The following is a 20,626-nucleotide window of genomic DNA, read 5'->3' as shown; positions in this document are numbered from 1 at the left end:
TTGATTACCATGTGCCTTTGTATTTTATGGTTTGTGGCAGATTTAATAAAGCTGGACTGCCCCTGAAGATGCTAAAAATGTTTTAGCGAAACGTTGGGCCAGAAAGTGGAATAATGTAGTTTTATTTGCACTAAAAACATAGATCAGACTAGCCTTGTTTTCTTATCATTTGCAATTTGTTTTCAAAACTGCACGCCGAAAAATTGGAAGCAACTCCGTATTTTTCGACACATTTAACTAAATGAATAAGNGAATTTTATTTTCAACGAAATTTTGATCTATGATTATGTACAAAGACAGTTATGTAAGCCGTTTTGGTTGGCATTTTAGTCATAGCTATGGTTGCTTCAAGACCACTGTGTGTGGACGTTGAATAAATGCTGTTACTTCCGAAAACGATTGGGAAATACGTAACAAATAACTGAAGTAGATCGTGAACTTGTAGCAAATTTACATTTATTTGTCTATAATAGCATAAATTCATAAAAAAGTCTTCTTTACAATGTGTATTAAGACAGCTGGACCAGTTTATGCTAAAAATTGGCGAAACTCAGTCGCTTTTCAAGGCGGTAGGTCGTCTAAAGGTCTTGGCTTTCTGGCAAACTCACTCGGAATGAAGCGTCGAATATGGAGCAGATTCTCGGATATTTGGCACAGCTTTTCTTTTGAAAATTTACGCGTTATTTTATTATTCACCAAACGAATGAGTATTTTGCGCATGGCCTGGGTGCCTTTTGTCTAAAGGTATTTGCGTTACCATATTCAGGCCCAATGACTCCAGCGGTGTTTTCTCATAGAAACACTTTTTTTGATGATGATCAGCATATTTTCTCTTAAAAAAAACTTCATCAGAAATTAAAGAACTACAGGAGGGGCTGTAAGTGAGAACATTGTCTACTTTCTAATCATTTTGTGTACATTTCGTACACCCGTTTATAAATGTTTTCTAAACTTTTCCATTCGTTTACAACTACTTCTTTTATACTCACGAGTTTTAACAAAATAAGCTATAACTACGGTGACCATTCGTACCGATTTTGGCGGGACAGTACCGATTTGGAGAAAATTGTCCCGCTGAATATTTTTTAAAAGTCGGGATGTATAATTGTCCCGATTTTTCATATTTGTACCGACTAAGTCCCGATTTTCAGCATTCTCTTTATTCATTTATTAAGACTGTCCATGTACTCTGGCCCAAAAACAAATTTTCGTACAAACGAGGCAGCATTTTCGTTATCGCAAAGGCCATATAATAAATATAAGTGAGCCATAAACATAGCCAGCATCCTTATTAATAGGGATGTGCCGGATAGAGATTTTGTCGGATAACCGGATATCTGGCCGGAATCGGATATCCGGTAGACTGCTGCCCTTAATAAATTTCACTATAGTGTTATTAGGTTTTTTGTTTAGCGAGTTTATATCGTTCAGTAACGCTTCATTGTCGCAATATTTTGTGACTCACGTTTCAAAACTTTGATATCAATAACTCTAAAAACTGGTTTGATGGTGAACTAATTCGAAAATATAAATCAGTTGTCATGGAGAAACCAGTTGAATCCTATGAAAAAGCCCGAACTCTAGTGTAATGCAGCGTTTTTGCTGCATTTAAAATGCAACATTTAGCACTTTCGAACATATGTTTTCGAAGAGCGTTCATGCTATCGCATTTAGCAAATGTACATTTACGCGAGTTCGAAATCGTATGCTTTTGACAAACAGCCGTGTTCCAGTCGCTTATTCAGATCCGTATCCATTACGATAAATTCTCACGGAAAAGATAATGTGCAAAAACCCCTACTGAAAAGGAAAAATAAATTCTAAACCGAAAATTCAATACAAAAACCTGAATTGTTTTAACCATAACCGAACATTTGTTTGTGTATATATTCATTTGTCGGTGCTGCCAATTATATTTTCCACACCTAATTAGGAAACAAAACAAACAGAGTTGATCACAAATTAATCCAGATTTCTATCAGCATCATATCGATGTTGAATTTGCGTAACTTTTCTTTATCCAAATAATGTAAAATAATAAATGAAATCTCGATCGGCGATCACTGAAACGCAGCTAGCGGTTGTATACTCGAAAAAGCAATGTTGCCACTTTTTCTCATTAAACCATGTTCGAATCGTGGAAATTTTGGAAGATCACAGGGATGCTTTTAGCATTTAGATTCTAAATGCAAAGATTGAGTTGCATTTAGTTGCATTTAGATGACGAATTTTGTATGGATAAATGTACATTTAGAGTAGCATTTAGAGCTAAATGCGCTAAATGTACATTTACGCGTAAGCAAAAACAGCCCATAAGCCTCTATTAAAGAGGGAGCTCACCAGGATATTTGGCAATGATTTGACGAAATCGTCAACGGTTCTGATGCTGATTCCAGTTTTTGTAGTGATTGCTATCCACCAAAACGATGGGTAGACAAGGCAGCGCTTCCAATGAAACTACAGCGGCCAAGTTTAATAAAAGAAATTCCGAAAAGCAATTATGCAGATTCATAGCAAAATGTCCAAATAACCCAAACCAAAACGAATTTTTGATAAAAATGAATATTTGCAGTCATGGGACGAGCTTAAAAGTAGATACAATGCAAAAAAAAAATTTGGTTTAAAGCTCTACCCAGAATTATGTACAGCAGATGACGGTAAAGTGGTCGGCGGTAAGTGAACAGCTGTATAGTTACCGCAGTGAAATCCGTCAGAGTAAACATAATTGCGGCGTACGACGGATTCCGTCAGGTGTCATTATGATTTGAAAATTATCATTAATATTATATATTATTTTTTGGTACGTGCGTGTATGTAGATTTTCAGGAAATAAACATTTTTGAAAACCTTGTCAAGCTTGTGAAAATAATCAAAATTATTACAATCAACACTCAATCAACATTGTTCCGTCCCTGCTGGGCGTTAAAAATAGAAATAAATGTAAATCAACCGAAAAACGTCGGCGGTGAAGACGCTGCCGCCACAGTTATGAACCATTCCAAATGCCTTTTTGAATTTTGATTTGGCAGTTGTTAACCGACGAACGCTTTACCGTCGTCCGTTACCATTCTGGGTAGGGCTTAAATTGACTTACGGCAAATTAATTTAAATTAATTTTTCTACTTGTGCGGATATATAATACGTAGGGACATTAATTTCGATACGATACGATACCATTTCGATACTTTTGGCATTCGATACCGATTTTTTTACTCGATAGTTTTAAAACGATATTTTTTGGAATCGAGTACCAGAACCCTAATATCGTATCGACTGTCATACACTCAAATTACAAAGATAAACAGCCCTATTCTGTTTACGAACGAACTCCGCAGTTCCAAAGTTTTCGTAGTTAGTGCTGCCTTAAATGCGCACTAAATTCGAATTTGTGCTACCAAATTTTTAAATGAAATTCAGCTAATTTTTGTTTATTTTGTAGGTAGCAATTGAAAGGAACTTCAGATTTTCCTCTGGCAATGTTTAAAATTAATTATTTAAATAATAATAAAGTGGATTCCATTGCGACAATAGCGTGCTCGCCAACCTTTCAGTTCTGACGATAAGGCGTCAGTTGTTGTAAAAATATACAGATATTCAATTAATCTGCCTTATCCTGAGTTGTTCCCCCAAAAAAATTGTTCATTCGCCCATAGTAAATACATGGAAACCAAAAGTGAAAAGGGAACCGCTTCGGGGTAAATGAAACTCATGATGTCGACTAATATCTTATTTCGGTAGTTTTAAAAACAACGCTCGTTTAAATAAGAATGCGGTAAAATAGGTACTGGATGTGGTAGCAAACGTGTTAGGGCTAAGCCATAAAAAATGCGAAACAGCTGTAGGTTATACTGGGCAAAATTAGTTTGGAATTATCTAATGAAGCAATGCAATGTGTTATTAGGACTTTGTAAACAATTAGTTTAAATTCATTTCTATTTTGCATTAGTAAAGAATAATAACAACTTCAACGTAATTTATTTTCATGTATACATAAATGAATAAATATCACCGACTCTTATTTCCTCCAGTTTATATCAATTTTATATCGGTTTAACTCTACCCTGTTATGAAGGCGCATTCATTCAAAAATTCCTGCTTGAGTTCTAGCAAAAGATTCGTTATGTGGATGGCCTTGATCTGTTGAAAAATATATTTTAATTTGTACACTACTACCATTAATAAACCCTTCTTACATTTTTATTTCCTTCAGTGTAAAATATCCACATATAGTCAGTTTCACCAGCAATTTAAATGGAAAGTACGTTTTCACTTAAATTGCATTCGTGAAATTGGCTGTTAGTTTCTTATTTGGCTTTTTGTTTTTACATTATTTGGTTGGTTTCAGTTATTTTATTACTTCTTCCGATAAACAACAGCGTTCGTATAATATTTTCACAAAAAACGGTTATAATTGCGTTTCACTTGGAATCAATAATAGGTGCATTTTTTTGTAAGCGAGGGACTAAAGAACGCTCAACTCGATTAAATTTCCTTTTAGCTACTTAAGCAACCCTGTTGGTAGCTGGCAAGAAACATGTGATTAGTTTAACAGGATTTAAATAGAAAAACCAATTTAAATGTTTATGCGAAGTATTTGCATAATATATATACTTATTAAAAATGTACATAAGTCACGTATATAAGGAAATAAAAATTTCCCTCTCCACTTTCCATTAACAATTCACAATAGAGGAGTTTTTTCACTTGACAAAACTACCCTTCAGGTCACGTATTTTTTAACCGACATGGCTTAACTCGTATAAATAGCGGAGTCTGTGTTGTTGCTTTGCGTGTATTTCGTCATTTAAGCGAGTGTTGTTTTGTTGCTCGGTCGCAAAAGAATGCACCTAATGCCAATCTCCCGAATTTCGAAATTTTTTGGAGAATTTCTTGATCACGTCGCAATTGATAATAGCATTTTCCCGTCGTTTCCACATCGGGGATTCCGATCCATAATAGGCCTGAATGTTATATAATTGGGCTTTAATTTTACTATCGTTAGGATTGCATGTGGCGGGATTTAAACACGCGGTCTCGGTGTTTTAAGTCAACACCTCAATCTCTACGTGTAAAAATAATAGATTGGCGCTTACACAATATGTTAGTATTTCGCCGAGCTTCTCCTCCGATTTATTCCGTGCGCCTTGATGTTGTGCCACAAAGGGCGTCCCTACTGTTTTACGCCGACTCTGAACGGCGATTGTACTTTTTATGAGAAGCTGTTTTTCATGGCAGAAATACGCTCGAGGTTTGCGCACTTCTAATCACTACACCATAGCGGCCTACATACGACAAAATTCAGAGAATTTTTTTGGATTTTGGTATCGATATTTGGGATATCGAGTCTTTTTATTCCGATATTAATGTGTTCCCGATATTTTTACAGCGATACTTTAAATGAGTACCATATCGATATTTTCGGTTCGATATCGGGCCCCTAATAATAATGATTGGTGACCAGCTTTGTTTTTATATATCTGTGGTTAAGCATTGATTAAAGTTTTTTTATATATAGTGAAATTTATAAGACAGTTTCACTTAGGGCCAATTTCAAATGAAAATCTAAACGGCACTTAAGTTTAATCGTGAATCGTTGTTTAAATGCCATTCAGATTTCGTTGGCTTTCAGATAAAATTTTTTTTAAATATGCCAAACAACTGGCATCACTGCCGCTTGTTGTTCCTTGAAATTGTTGTTGCATTTGCTTGTTGGTTTACATTTTGTGCTGAACAGCTGATTGTTTTTTGGTGGGATTTGGAGGTATTGATTAAACAACCTACCAATCAATCTTGGTTGTTTGGTACTAACACAGGGTTGCATATCTCATATTTAAATAGCCAATATTGGCCATTTAAGTGCAGTTTAAATGTATGGTCTGATAATGAATAGTGGAAGTTAATCAACAATCTCTCCTTAAGTAGGCCATCTGAAATTGGGCCTTAAAGTTCTACATAATTTTGTGAGTATGAAATTTTTCGAGTGCTAAATTTAAAAAGGAATATTTTTATAGGACATAGGAAGCGTAGTAAATTTTACTTAGGACAAGCAGACATTAAATATACATGTCATATCTGAAATAGTTCCAGCTGCGAGGAACTGCGATTTCAGCTTCCAATATTCTTTTTATAGACATACCTCCTGTAAAATAAATAAAAAGAAAAGACTGATATGTACATAAAATAAATAATATCAAATGGAAATGGATATTAATGACTCGCGAATCTAATAATCAGATTCCGCATTCAACCAAAAGTGGGCGCTTCTCTGGACGAGAACCGTCTTCGATGGAAAAAGTCCTGCTTGCTTTAGCACAGCTTTTGTTATATAAAATCGAGGTAGAATTGAAAGTTCTAGTGCAAATACATATCATGCACATAATTTAGTGTGCAGGTATTGTAAATGTTTTCGTTCTATCATTTTTAAAAGGAAAAAATAGGAGCTTCTTTAGAAACAAAATAAATAAGTGCGTGGGGTCAAAAAAGTTGTATAAGAGTGTGGGCGCCATAGTAAGAAACTCTTTATTATCTTCCAAATTGGAAAATGTTGGCGTAGACGAGCAGTGTACACCAAATTTCATCAAAAACATTTTTTTTTTAGTTTGCGCCTCTTTTTCTAGAATTAGTGGGCGATAATGTAAGCCAATTTTGACGTTCTTTCAGATTTATGCTTTTATAATTAAGACCAGCGTATTCTATATATAAATACGCCACAAGAAAACTTTGCAATCCTTTTTTGAAGGCACCGCACATAGGGGTATTTTACCGATTTATGCGGCCAAAATTATTTGTATGTATATATTTCAACCCGAAATGTTTAGAAAAGACGTTTTTTGACATATAGAATTGTAAATATTTAAAATCGAGTAAATATAGGTTAAAACATTAACAGAGGTGCCACCTGTTAAAAAATTTCGTTCAATTAGTTAAATGAACTGCCACAATATGGGCATCAATGGAAATCGGTTTGAAAAGGCTTTATCTCTAAGGAACCTCCCAGGGTTTCAAAAATCAACTTCAATTTTAATTAAAGGAATTAAATAATTCAAATATGTATGGCAGTATAGGTAAGAAATAGGTGTATGTATTCGAGGTGCAATTAATGCGGCAGTGTTAGTCTTTTATGAAAGAGTATCCCGTTCTACGCGAAAATTGGCAAATCAAAAGCAACATACAAATTTTTACTGCGCAATTTCTGGAAAATTTTAGAAAAGTTTCAGTTGAGCATCAGCAACATGTCATCAGGAAAGCAACAAGTCTGCAATATTGCGGTAATTATTACGTAGCTCGAACGCACCCAATGTAATAAAATTACATTTTTCTAATAATAAAAGTCTTATTTATTGTTAAGAGAATTCCGTAAGTATTAACTTGGAGTAAATTAGCGTCCTCAATTACTAAAATATCGGAGTTTTCGCATTTTCAACGCATTGCTTTTCCATACCAAGGTTATTAAGTGCACCAAGTTTGGTACAAATTGATAAATCGGTTTCCGAGATATACATTTGTGGTCAAAAGTGCGCGGCGCTACGCCCATTATCCAAAGAATTATAATAATTTTATTTAATGCTAAGAGGTTATTCCAAGAATCGATTTTGAGTGAATTAGCTTCAGTAGTTATTGATTTATCGCAGTTTTCGCGTTTCTGTAAACAACCGTTATATGGGAAGTGGGCGTGGTTATCGCCCGATTTCAAGAATTTTTAGCAGGTATGTTAGATATAGCCTAAGCAAGGCTCATGCCGAGTTTGGTACGGATTAGTGAAGCGGATACTGAGATACAGCATATCATCATAAGTGGGCGGGCCACACCCATTTTCTAAAAATTTAATAATAATGCTATTTTGTTCCAAAATTTTACTTTAGATACTAATTTTTAACACTTTGGATACAATACTTACTGAAATATCGTAGATTTATCTAAATTGACATTTATCTAAATTTAAACGCTTGTATACCCAAAACTATTTCTTTAATCATCACTTATATTACACCAATGTAAAGGAAAAGAAATGTTTATTCCGTAATATATAACATAGTTGGGTTCGCCTTACATTTCCGCAGATTTCTAGCAACAGGACCGAAAGGTCCTAGAAGACATGATTTTTGCTAATATCTCGAAAACTATTTATTTTTTTAAATTAAATGAATTCATATTCTAGTTCAGCGGCCTCAAATTCATCTAAAAAGTTTAATTTTAGTGTTAAAATAGATCTAAAGTAGTGTTACTATATACTAGTTGCGTTTTTAGATTTTTCCTTAATACATTTTCTAAGTTAAGAAATACCACTTATCTGCCATTTTCTGCGGGCAGTCTTTTCACACTATATTAGCCAAATTTCTAATGCCATGTTCTGACCGACATCGAAAACATGTTTTCGTTGCTAAAACTGGTTTTCGACCTAAAACTTGTGTTTTCGTCCATGTAAAATCTGTCAATCGAAAACCAGTTTTCGCTGAAAACTACTTGAAAACTCACGTTCCACTCATTCCAATCGGTGTCTTCACTAGTTTTTTTTCGATTACACTGTGAGACAAATGGTAGGGGTCAGTGATCGGGAAGGGTTCAAACTACCGGGGAAAGTTATATCGGTAAAAAAGAAGTTATACGTGTCCCGGCGTTTCGCTGGGTCACGTCTAGGAATCGAGATATATATATAACTATCATATAGGGGAGATTGTCACCTTTGGTGGTCTTTTTTTGACATAACTCGAGAACCACTNGTCAGCTGACACGATCTGTCTTACCAAAGCGCCATGTAAATGAAAACTCAACACCGCAGAATTTTTCTGTAGTTGTAGCCCGTAGCGCAGAAATCTGCGGAATTTAGATTTTTCCGTGTCAGCTGATTTCTCCTTCTTTAGATGGTTGCCACTTCGTCAGTTTTACAGATGGTAAAAAGGTTATAAGTTCCTATTCAAAATATGTTTTAAATATTTGAAATTTACTATTGAATAAGGTTTTTGTTGAAAACTAAGTAGTTTATATTTAGCTCAAATCTATTATAGTACGAAAAATTGTAGTTGAAAGGGTAAGTTTATGAAAAGGCATTGATGAGTGGCAACAGTGTAGTAAGCAACACTGAGGGCTCCAGTAATCGACAAAATTCTCCGTATACAGACTGCGTTTAAGTATACGTTCTGCGTTCTCGACTAATTTCAGCTTTATTGTTAATTGGCTGGCCAAAGTAAAATAAGAATGAAAGAGGTTGCTAATGAAAAGAAAATGAGGGAAAAGCATTTTGGTTTGGTTTTTGCGTAGCGAAACTGTAATCAGAGGATGTAAGAAATGTCAACGAAAACACTAACAGCCGGTGTGAACAGTCTTCAGCCCACAATCCCAAAACTCGTTTTCAAAGTGTTTTCGTTGTCGGTCAGAACATGGTATAAGCTTTCAATTGAACAAAGAATAATAACGCGATCTCTCCCGGGGATACAACAAATTCCTTAATATTCACAAAAGTTAAAAAATAATTCTCTTTGAAAACCGCTATTTTCTTTACATTTAAATTGAATTTTTGCTTAATATAATGATACAAAAAATTGACCCTTAAATGCATTATTACCTTCTGTATGCGGATCTATCACTACTTATTAAGAATACAATGCAGAAATCAAAATATTAACGTAAAACTGTCACGATCTTTCTAGAGAGCGAAAATTTATGTATAAGCAGCGTTAGAGTATTCTGCTTTCAGTCAACGGTGAGCGCTCGCTGTGCAAGTTAGAAAAGTGAGGGGGACTGGGATATGTTATTTGGAATGTTCTCTATCGAAAGGGACTAATTTTTGGAGTTTTCTCCAAAATTTTGTCAAATTGGTTTTTGGCCGCCTAAATCGTTCAAATACCCCTATGTGCACCGTTCGCTCGATTTCTATGAAATATACACCGATTTAAAGGATATAACTTCGTCTAATCCAGAAATGTTAATCCCGATACATAGGGGGCGTGGCATCTGACTTATAGACTAAAATGTGAAAACCACTATATCTTTAAAACCAATTATGCTGGGGAACTGAAACTTAGCACAGATGCGTAGGTTGTAAATACCCTACTTACGGTGAAAATTTGTAGGTACTGGGAAAGTCGGAGTGGCATTTCCCATACAAACTGAAATTGGCACAGCTGTTTATGCTGCCAATAACGTACTGTTTAAGCCCCGGGGATCCTGGGATGCTGGGCGACGGTGGAGTTGATTGCGGTGGGCGGTAGCTACGCTGTGGTTGTAGCTGCTGGCGGGGAAGTTTCGCTGCGGGTGACGGATCTGCGCCTGATGGAGGCTGGTGGTCGGCGGTGTAGTTGAAGGTTGAATTTTCGGTGGTATAGCTGTTGGCGGTGGTGGTTGGTGGCGATGGAGTGGTCGCTGCAGGCTTTGCCGGCGGAGGGAATTGTGCTCCCAAGAAGATGCGTCTCAAACTTGCGGACACCGGATGCTGATTTTGTTCCGCGCTGAAATCGCGAATAGCGCATCAAGCAGGCTCTTTCCGACCGATAAAAGGTGAAATGAAACACACTCGTTACTTAACTAATGCGAGGGTTTATTCAATTTATGAAGAGGCGTAGGTAGATATACAAAAGCGAGACTTGTGGCGGATTAGGTAAAAAATGCGCGCAAACGATTGTGGGTTTTGCAAAAATCTGCCCGAAAAACTTATTACAAACGTCAATTTTTTTCTATCTTCCTACACTGTCATTCTAAGTCTGCCTTATCGACCTTGACATTGCCAGTTGCCTTTCTTAGGTCTGTTTCTGTACAATTCAATTCAATTCTAAAATTAAGGGTGTTCGATTACAATTCAATTCAATTACAACTTTTCTGATTACATTTCATTACAATTCAATTCGATTCCATTTTAAACATGAGAAATGCAGTAATACAATGACAGTGAATTCAAAATACATAATGATAAATAAGTATAAATACATGTAAAATGCAAAGTGACTCGTTGGGCTATACTCGCTGCCCCGCCTAGAAGCGTTAAGCGGCTAGTACATCCTTCAACTCTTTGAGGGTGCGCATGGCTTCGTGCACCAAGAGCTTAGTGGCCTTGCCTGGATAGGTGCTGCGATGATTGCGTTGCACGGGGCGTTGTTTGCGCTACACGATGTGTTGCCTGCGTTGAACGGAGCGTGTGTTCTGCGGTACAGAGCGGCAAGAATGAGGACCATTAATGGCAGCGCGGTGATTGCGTTGAAACTTAATAAATGTGTTCCTTGTACAAGGGACTCCCTTTGGAGGTTGTGCTGAGTGCATGGTACGGCGACTAGATGCGTTGGCCTCGCTGCGGTGCAGAAGCGTATGGTGGAACTGTCCACACGTTCGGCAGTTCCCATTGGAGGAACAGTCAACGGTCCGGTGTGGGAGCGCGAGGCAATTCGTGCAATATCGGTGCGCGCGCGCGATGGTAAACCTCTGATGTGGCTGTAGGGCCCGGAAAACGTTGCATACTCGGAGAGCGTGGTGGCGCGTACATAGACGGCACTGCAGGAAGTTTGTTACGGGCGTGTCGTCCGTTGGAAGTTGTTCCGCGGAGGTCTCTGTGGCCCGTACAGGTTCACTTACGGGCGGGAGCGCCCTTGCCGTCAACGTTGTGCGTGGTGCGGGCTGAGGGATATCAATCTCCATCTGCAAATAGGGGTTTTCGAGTAGGTTAATAGTGGGGTGTTAAACACTTGTTAATAAGACAGAGTGATAAGGATGTACGTGTATTGCCTCTCAAGTAACTGTGATAAGCAAATGTAGGTAAGCAGTGCGGGTATAGTGCAGTCGGTGAAAAGTCGTTTAGTTGTCTGCTGTGGGGGTTAGAGGGACATTTGCGGATGGCAAAGGGCATAGCTTTACAATCGACCGAGTGAGTATGCCGGTTTTGGTGCGTACGTCAACTACGCGAATATGTCCATCTGGACCGGGATGGGTCGTTTCGATGCGTCAAAGACGCCACTCAGTGGGCGGCAACGTATCATCTGTAATGAGGACGCATTCTCCAGCTTTCGGGGAAACTTTAGTGTCTTTCCACCTATAACGTTTCTGAGCGTCTTTGAGATAATCTTCCTTCCAACGGCGGCTGAATTGATGGTGCATAACTTTAACTCTTTCCCACCTATTGAGGAGAGACAAATTGCTATGATCTACTTCCGGAAGAGACAAGAGGGCAGTTCCCCTTAGGAAATGGCCAGGGGTGAGGGCGTGAACTCTGTTGGATCTTGGGAGAGAGCGGAGATGGGACGCGAACTTAATACCGCTTCGATCTTAACTAAAAGAGTGGTGAATTCTTCAAACGTGAATTTATGTGCTCCAGCCGTTCGTTTGAGATGTAACTTGAAGCTTTTGACGGCGGATTCCCATAATCCGCCCATGTGAGGGCTGCCAGCGGGGATAAATCTCCAATCAATGCCTTGGGGAGAGTATTGCTTGACGATGTCTTGAGATACTTCTTGCAGGAAACTACAGAATTCCTTCTCTGTTGCTCTTTGGGCTCCAATGGAAGTAGTGCCATTGTCGCTCATCATTCTTGCTGGATAGCCTCGACGCCCAACAAAACGGGCAAACGCGGCGAGAAATGCGTTTGTTGTTAAATCAGAGCACAGCTCAAGGTGAACCGTCTTTGTTGTGAAACACACAAATACGGCCACGTAGTCTTTCACAATGGTGGAGGACCTTAGCATGGAGGCTTTTACTTGAAAAGGTCCAGCAAAATCTACACCGGTGGTGGTGAAAGGCGGAGCGTAAGTGCAACGCTCTGGTGGCAACGTCGCCATGATTTGAGAGCGTGTTTGATGCTTGTGAGCAGTGCAAGCTTTACATTGAAAAATGCACTTTTTATAAGAGGCTTGATTCGGGGAATGTAGAATTCCTGTCTTATCATTTGCTGCATGAGCCGAATTTCTGCGTGTAAGAGGAGCTCGTGGAGAAAACGAAGATAGAGAGCAGCAAATCGAGATTTTTCGGGTATAATGAGGGGATGACGCTCATTATAGCTAAGAGTGGAGTGGGCCAAACGACTATTGACCCTGAGCAACCCACATTTGTCTAGAAAGGGGTTGAGAACTAGCAATGGGCTTTTCTTAGCGATTGGCACTGACTGCGATAAGCATGAAATTTCGAAGGGGGAAGTAACGGTTTTGTGTTAAGGCAATGAGACGGCGTTTGGTAGAGCGGAAATAATTGTGCGATAGGAACAATGGGAGAGGACCCTGTGCGGCTTGATTTCGGCTCTTTAAGCGATCAAAAAACTTGCAGACATATGCCATAACTTTAAGCATGCGGGAAAAGGATCATCTTCGGCAGCGTGAAAGGCGTTGACTCGACGGACTTCTGGTGGGTTAATGGAGCGCGCAGCGGATTTTGGCCAGGTGTCGGGTGGTTGGGTTAGCCATTCGGGCCGATGCCACCACAAAGAAGAGGAGGCTAAGTCGAGGGGTTTGCATCCTCTTGTTCCCATATCCGCGGGATTTTCGCTACTGCGTACATGACTCCAAGTCGAATTTCCTACCAGATCAATGATTTTCGCTGTGCGGTTGGAGACGTAGCTTTTCCAGGAGTGGGGCGGTTTTTCCAGCCAGGCCAGGACGATTTCCGAATCTGACCACGTGGTCAATTTTCGATCCGAGAAACCAAGTTGCGATTGCATAGCTGAGACCAATTTAGCTAGAAGGAGAGCACCATATAATTCGAGGCGAGTAGGCTGCTGGTTCTGAGAGGCGCAACTTTGCCTTTAGATACTAGCAGGTGAGAAGAGACTCGTTCACCTTGTGTGGTTCGGACATATATGATTGCGCAATACGCTTTTTCTGAAGCGTCGCAGAATCCATGTAGCTCCGCTTGTTGGCCTGGAACATAATTGACCCATCGGGGTATTTGGATGGCCGAGATAGATTCTAAATTGTTCGCAAACTTCAACCATTTATGGAGACGGAGGGGTTTGACTTGCTCATCCCAGTCAGTTCCATCGAGCCATAGCTCTTGTAAGAGGACTTTGGCTTGAATCATTATTGGCGAGAGCCATCCTGCGGGGTCGAAAAGTTTTGCGCCAGAAGAGTGAATTTGTCGCTTTGTGCTCGGCGACGAGGCTGAGATGGATTCAATGGTGTATGAGAAGGAGTCAGTGATGGAATTCCATTGAATCCTGAGGGTTTTGGTGGTACTTGCTTTTTCGAATTCGAGAAAGTTGCTATCAAGCAAGTCCTCCTTTTTTATGTCTTTGAGCAAATCAGGATGGTTCGCCGTGATCTTCTTTAAGGGGAAGCCAGCGGAGTTTTGAGCTTGAATGACTTGGGAGAGAGATTTAGTTGCTGAGATTAGGTTATGACCTCCCGAAAGTATGTCGTCCACATATGTTTAGGTTTTTAGTATTGGCACCGCCAGGGATGTGTTATTTTTACATCATCAGAGAGTTGGTTAAGAGTGCGTATGGCTAGATAGGGAGCACAATTAACGCCGAATGTGACGGTTTTCACAGTGGACGTCCAATATAACGAATCTTATGTTGTTTGCCTAATTCGTAATATCGAAAAATTCGTTAAATCGAGTGATTATTTTCAATTGAATAAATATATGCATTTAGTTTAAAAGAATATGTATGTACATATTTAGGGAGTTCACAAGGTGTTGTATACTGTCGCATTGTTATATGTCGTAAACTTTAAACTGCTACCAAAAGGGATTCCCAAGCTACCAAAAAGGTCGTATTATGAAATTTCGATAAAAACTTTGCGACATACGACAACACGACAGTTACAACACCTTGTGAACCACCTAATTGTCTTCAATTCAACGAAAACCAATATTCGAAAAAACAATATTCGAATATTTCATTTATTTATGTTTTACAGAAAAAACTTTCAATTCGCGTCTTCTTTTTCGCAGTTTCCAAGCTCTTCTCCACTGCGATTATTTCCAAATCCCTTAATGCCAAAAGTAACTTGATGTTGAAACAAGCTACATACATACATATCGTCGTTTAAAGTAAAAAACCGCGTATCGTCATTCTGCAAAACCGCGTAACTGACATTGGCTGCCAAAAATTGGATTTGCTCACACAAGCTCTTGGCTTAATCCTCATCCATTCGTCCTGAAATATCCTAGCCAGAAATACGATTTCTTTACAAAAAAGAGAATCATTTTGAAATATGAGTGTTTTTACTTTCTAAAAAATAATTGATGCAGCCTCACATACTCGGTTTTGCATTTTGTTGATACGCGGTTTTGTACTTTAAACTACGACATGTATGTATGTAGCTTGTTTTAACATCAAGTTACTTTTGGCATTAAGGGATTTGGAAATAATCGCAGTGGAGAAGAGCTTGGAAACTGCGAAAAAGAAGACGCGAATTGAAAGTTTTTTCTGTAAAACAGGACATTAAAAGAAATACAGAGCATTTGGCGTCCCGTATAAAATAAATTAATTGCGAGGTCAATTGGTCAAAAAAGAGGACTGTCCCGTATAATACAACAGGGGTTCTTAAAATTTTAAGATGATGGAACCCTTACTAACCACATTTCATTTTATGGAACCCCACATCAAATGACTAAAAATCAAAGGCAGAGCAATTTAAATATGAATAAAAACTTTTACTAGAAATATATACGTACTTTAAATTTTAATGTGAAGAATGAAATTGTTTCACTGTTAGTAATTATTGTATAAATAGTAGTTCGATATAATGTCTGAAAGCTGTATGCGCATTTCCGGGGTAGCATCCAATTTCGACCTGAATCTGTTTTTTGTATAAATATAAGCTGAATCCCTTGTTGACAGAGTATGTTGTAACAGAAGGAAGCAAAGTTAAGATCGCCTTTTTAGCGACTTCATGATATTTACTCTTAACACTAACTCAAAACTCTTTCAGAGACACAGATTCAAATGTGTGTTGTTACAATGTCGAAGTACTCTGGATATATGTATATGAATGCTTCGTAAATGGATTTTGTACCAAACCGATATTACTATTACCATCCGAAAAATAATATCACAAAGATTTCGGGTGATTTACCAAGTGCCCAGTTTTGCCGTTTGCCGCATTCCTTGTGGAAAGTTGTATGTAACCCTTTGGCTACAGCGGCCAATAACACATACCGGTTAGAAAAAAAAACAAACTGGCAAGCGCAAGCTCAACGCTCTTATGTAGGTATGGCACAGTATGGCAATCATACCAACTACGAGTACATATGTATACTTGAAAATAGATAATTGCGTCTGGGTCAAGCTGTTTATAGAACTTTTCTCTCTGTGTGCATCTCAACCCGACCGCCGTGCTTATTTCGGACTTTCCTACAGAACCCTTGGATTCCGCGGAACACACTTTAAGAAGCTCTGTAATACAGGACGGATGGTCACCGTAGTTATACTGGACGTACACTGTATATTAAAATTTTGTTTTTTTAAGCGACGAGTTTTTTTTAATTGGACGACATTTTATTCAAAATTTTCACTATTTATTAAAATGTTTTTTTTTTTATGTTAATAAAACCGCCGTACAGTGTTTCGACTATTTGGAGGCACGTAGAAAAAAGTCATGGTGACAGTTGATAAAAAAAAACTGTTGAGCGTAGAGAGGGAAAACGAAAAGTCATAAATACCAAATTTCACATAATTTACTCACCCCTCCTCTCCACGAACGATACATTTCCAAAAAATACTGGAATCGGCGCGGTACTGACCTGGTTTCGGAAATTCTCATTTATGATTATTCGTTTTCATTCATTTATGAGATTAATCGCGATCGATAATATTCCAAATCAATTTTTGCATTCTTTTATAGCGAGTGAAAAATGCAAACAAATGTATCATCTCTCACACTCGGAATGCGATCGACAAAAAAATTTCCGCTGCTTTTCATTCGCGATCGAAAAAAGCAAAGAAATTTCCTCTCACTCGAAGAAGTCCGAGCATTGCCGATGTCGGCCTCTCATAAATGGGAAAAACGATGCAAATAATCCATTCGCGATCACTTATCGAGAAAATTTTTCAACCACGTTGTATGGGAGATATTTTTCGCGTTTGTTTTGGGTATGCATTTTGTTATGCATACATCATACATACATATGTACATATGCATATGTAAGTAATGCAAGCAAATGCTTTTCGGTTGGAAGGAATGTAGGAATATGCACAAATATGTGAATTGTGGTGGTAATATATATGTATGTACCCACTAGAACTTGAAGGGAGATCTCCCAATGTGAGGAATAAAAGAGTACTCCTTTTGGCCTGATTTCGGAGCAATAGGGGAGATTTGTTGGTTCTGACCTCCTTTATAACTAGCTTAGGGGTCAAATCGAAGATCTCCTAAGTGAGCAACAAAAGAATACCCCCAGAGCCATGATTTTGGAGCAATAAACGATTTTTGTCGATTTTGTACTCCTTTATTACTCGTTTAGGAACCAAACGGGAGATCTCCCAAGTGAACAATAAAAGAATACTCCCTGAGGCATGATTACGGAGCGATAACTGAAATTTGTCGGTTTGTACTCCGTTATTACTCGCTTAGGAGCAAAAAGCGATGTCTCCTAAGAGAGTAATCCTAGAGTTTTCCTTTTGATTGATAGGGGAGCTATAGGCACCTCGTTCAAAAGAAATTGCGTATTATTGGAAAAATTTATCATAAGGAAAACTACAGAAAATATTTCATATAGAAACAATATAAGGAGGATGCAATAATTGAATGACGATAGCACACAGTTAAATGAAGGTCCATCGGTATGTATTGCAACTTCTGTTTAAATTGATTAAATGTTGTGTTATATATCGCTAAATACTTTTCAGATTAGCAAATTTGTGTCAACATTTACGTATGACCACCTGGTTTTAACGTTCATATAATGCCGGTCCAGAGCTTTTACTGGGGGACATAGCTTTCAGATGGGCTAAGTAACCTTCTTATTGATCGTGGTTAAAACAAGAAAGTTGTATACACTCTCCCTATTTGCGTGAGCTCCTGAACACCCAAGAATCCCTGACACCAGGAAATCATGTAGTTATCTCACCGTTTTATTATTGTTCTGTTTTACTTTGAATGCATTTACCCGAATTAGAATTCCAATATTAATCAAAAATGTAATAAGTATTACTTATGTATGTTTTGTCTGACCTCGTACTTATAGGTATCTGTTAAGATCTTTTAATATTGTATACATGCATGAGATTAAAAAATTAAATAAATCGATTGCGTAAATAGCAAAATCTTTTAGCTTATATGTGAGGCAATGAAAAGCTCTTTTATTACTCGTACAGGAGGCTTTCGGGATGCCTCTCATGGGAGCACTCCCTTATTGATCGGTTGTAGAATCGAAATAGATCATTTGACCAAGGTGCCATCTTATACGTATGCTTAGTCTGCATTGTCCTATAAGGATACCTGTTAGTATTGTAATTTCTGCTTTTGGAGGTTAATTAAGTTTTGGAATCTCTTAATGTTGTGTATGGAATTCGGCTTTAGGTCGACACCTATCTAAAACCGAAAATATCCAGCCTAAAAGTTTTTAATTCCAAGTTTTATCGTATTTAAATTGTGCGTGCATACATGTAATGCGTCTTCAATATTTCGGTACCCTATAATACCTAACGTTTTCTATATATTTTCTTAAATTTTAGCCATCGACTGACTAACTGATTGGATATGTAAAGTGATCAACGTGAAATTTGACGGAACATGGAATTCGTGGATTTATTAAGAATTACATTATTACTTCCTATATATTTTGTAAATTGTGAAAGTATTTTCGTATCTTTAGGAATAATCGATCAAAATGGTTGTATTTTCTGTAATTTTTTCTCTGGTTAGTTAATAATAAAAACCATTGAAATTCTTAAATAATTTTCGACGCATTTTGGAGGAAGGATAACGAGGAAAAGAAAAAAGTTTGGTTGGTATATTTTCTTGATTTTAATTTTTTATTCCCTCATCATGGCTTTATTTTTCATTGCGTTTAATTTTCTTTCATTTTTTATTCGTTGTACATAAATTCATGATTTTTTATTTCCTCATCTTGGCTTTGTGTTTTTTGTTGCATTTCGTTTTTTGTAATTTCTTATTCATTATTTTATATTAATTTACAATATAGTTTAAAACCTATTATTTAATATTATTTATTATTTTAATAGGCGTTTGAAGTGGATGAGGCTTCTGGGAGTGTCAACAAGTACCGAAGCCAAGGAGCTGTATGCATGCCAGAGGCACTTTTCCCCGAGATATCGGAACCTTCGTAAACTGTCTAAGGGTGCTATCCCTGATTTAAATTTGCATGCACCCACAGTAGGTGTAGATTCAGGTAGATTAGAAGGACAGGCAGATATAAGCGAGCAAATTATTTATTTAGGTTCAGAGGATTTTATAACAGTAGAAGGGCATTGCTTTTCGATCGATGATGAGATTGAATTGGAGGTTCCCTTAGAGGAGACTCTTCAACCCTTTCCAATTGAACATCCAACTTGTTCCTCTTTAGGCAAGCACAATGAATCGCAATTAGGGGTACGCAACCAAGAAACGCAAACTGAAGATTATCTTAGTGAAGAGTCTCCTAGAAAAAGAAAATATCGGGAAGAATTAGATGAAGCTAAAGTTGAAATAGAAGGTTTAAAAAAGGTTATATTAGATAAAGAGGAGGAGATAAGAAATTTGAAAAGCCAAAGCTTACCTGTCCTGCGGCAGGTTCGCAACTGTCAAATCGATGCAGTATGCAGTAAAATGCCTCCACATCTCGCAGCGTGTGTGAGAGGTGTGCATAAATAATGATGGCCGGCATCCAAATGGACGGCGGTTTGACAGAGGGTTGAAAACAATAGCGTTAGGAGTTAGATTTACTTCCCCGTTAGCATATAGGTACTTGCGACCCCTTTTCCACTGGCCTTCCTCAACAACTCTCTCTAACTTTATTAAAGGTTGGCCAAGAAACCCTGGCTGCTCACTAGCAGCATCAAATCCCTGGAGTTGCGAAGCCGAGGATTCACTAGAGAGCAAAAATTCATTTCTTTATGCTGTGATGAAATGTCACTAAAAATCCATTTGAAATATGATAAGAATAGGGATTTAATAGTAGGTTTAGAAGATTATGGTGATGAAAATCGCACCTCTAGGACAGCTAATAGTGTTTTATGCATGATGGCCCAAGGCATTGGCGGTCTTCGCTGGTCTCAGCCAGTCGCCTACTTTTTTGTTCACAACTCATGTAAGGGGGATGTTTTAAAGAAATATGTTTTTGAAGTTATAGGCCAACTCCAGGGCATTGTCTTAAAGTCTGCCAATTTGTTTCAGACCAGGGAACCAATTTCGTTAACTTCGCCCGTATCGTAGGAATTACAGAAAATAGGTCGTATTTTGAAGTTAACGGTGAAGAAATTGTATTTTTCTACGATTCTCCTCATCTTCTGAAGACACACGAAACTGTATTCAAAGTAAAAAAAACAATGTTAGTTTTCGCGGACATCCTGTCAAATGGACAGACATTCTGCATTTTCATCAACAGGATTCCCATCGCGGTATACGATGTGCGCCTAAATTGACAACGGCACATCTTAGTCCCACATCTTTTGAAAAAATGAGTGTTCGTCTAGCTGCTCAAGTGCTGAGCAATACGGTTGCTAGTGGAATGCTATCTTTATATAGTACCGGAAACCTTAATACTTCTCAAT

At 38.0% G+C, this 20,626-nt stretch overlaps 2 protein-coding genes across 2 annotated transcripts in view; both read left to right on the top strand.

Moving 5' to 3' along the window:
• The window catches only part of LOC108360343 (uncharacterized), a 164,416-nt gene that overhangs the window by 112,061 nt on the left and 31,729 nt on the right, over positions 1 to 20,626 (top strand). The gene's annotated exons all lie outside the window — the stretch shown is intronic.
• LOC108360342 (uncharacterized) lies at positions 18,562 to 19,738 on the top strand. The gene is made up of 2 exons (XM_017612598.1): positions 18,562 to 18,861; positions 19,100 to 19,738. The coding sequence occupies exon 2, from the start codon at positions 19,113 to 19,115 to the stop codon at positions 19,725 to 19,727; it is 615 nt and encodes a 204-aa protein (XP_017468087.1). The 5' UTR covers positions 18,562 to 18,861; positions 19,100 to 19,112; the 3' UTR covers positions 19,728 to 19,738.

This window comes from Rhagoletis zephyria, unplaced genomic scaffold (genome assembly GCF_001687245.7).
Source record: "Rhagoletis zephyria isolate East Lansing unplaced genomic scaffold, Rhagoletis_zephyria_1.1 Rzeph_scaffold_00558, whole genome shotgun sequence".
NCBI classification, from domain to species: Eukaryota; Metazoa; Arthropoda; class Insecta; order Diptera; family Tephritidae; genus Rhagoletis; species Rhagoletis zephyria.
The sequence above is the reverse complement of the archived record's forward strand: the minus strand, read 5'-3'. Positions and strand labels throughout refer to the sequence as shown.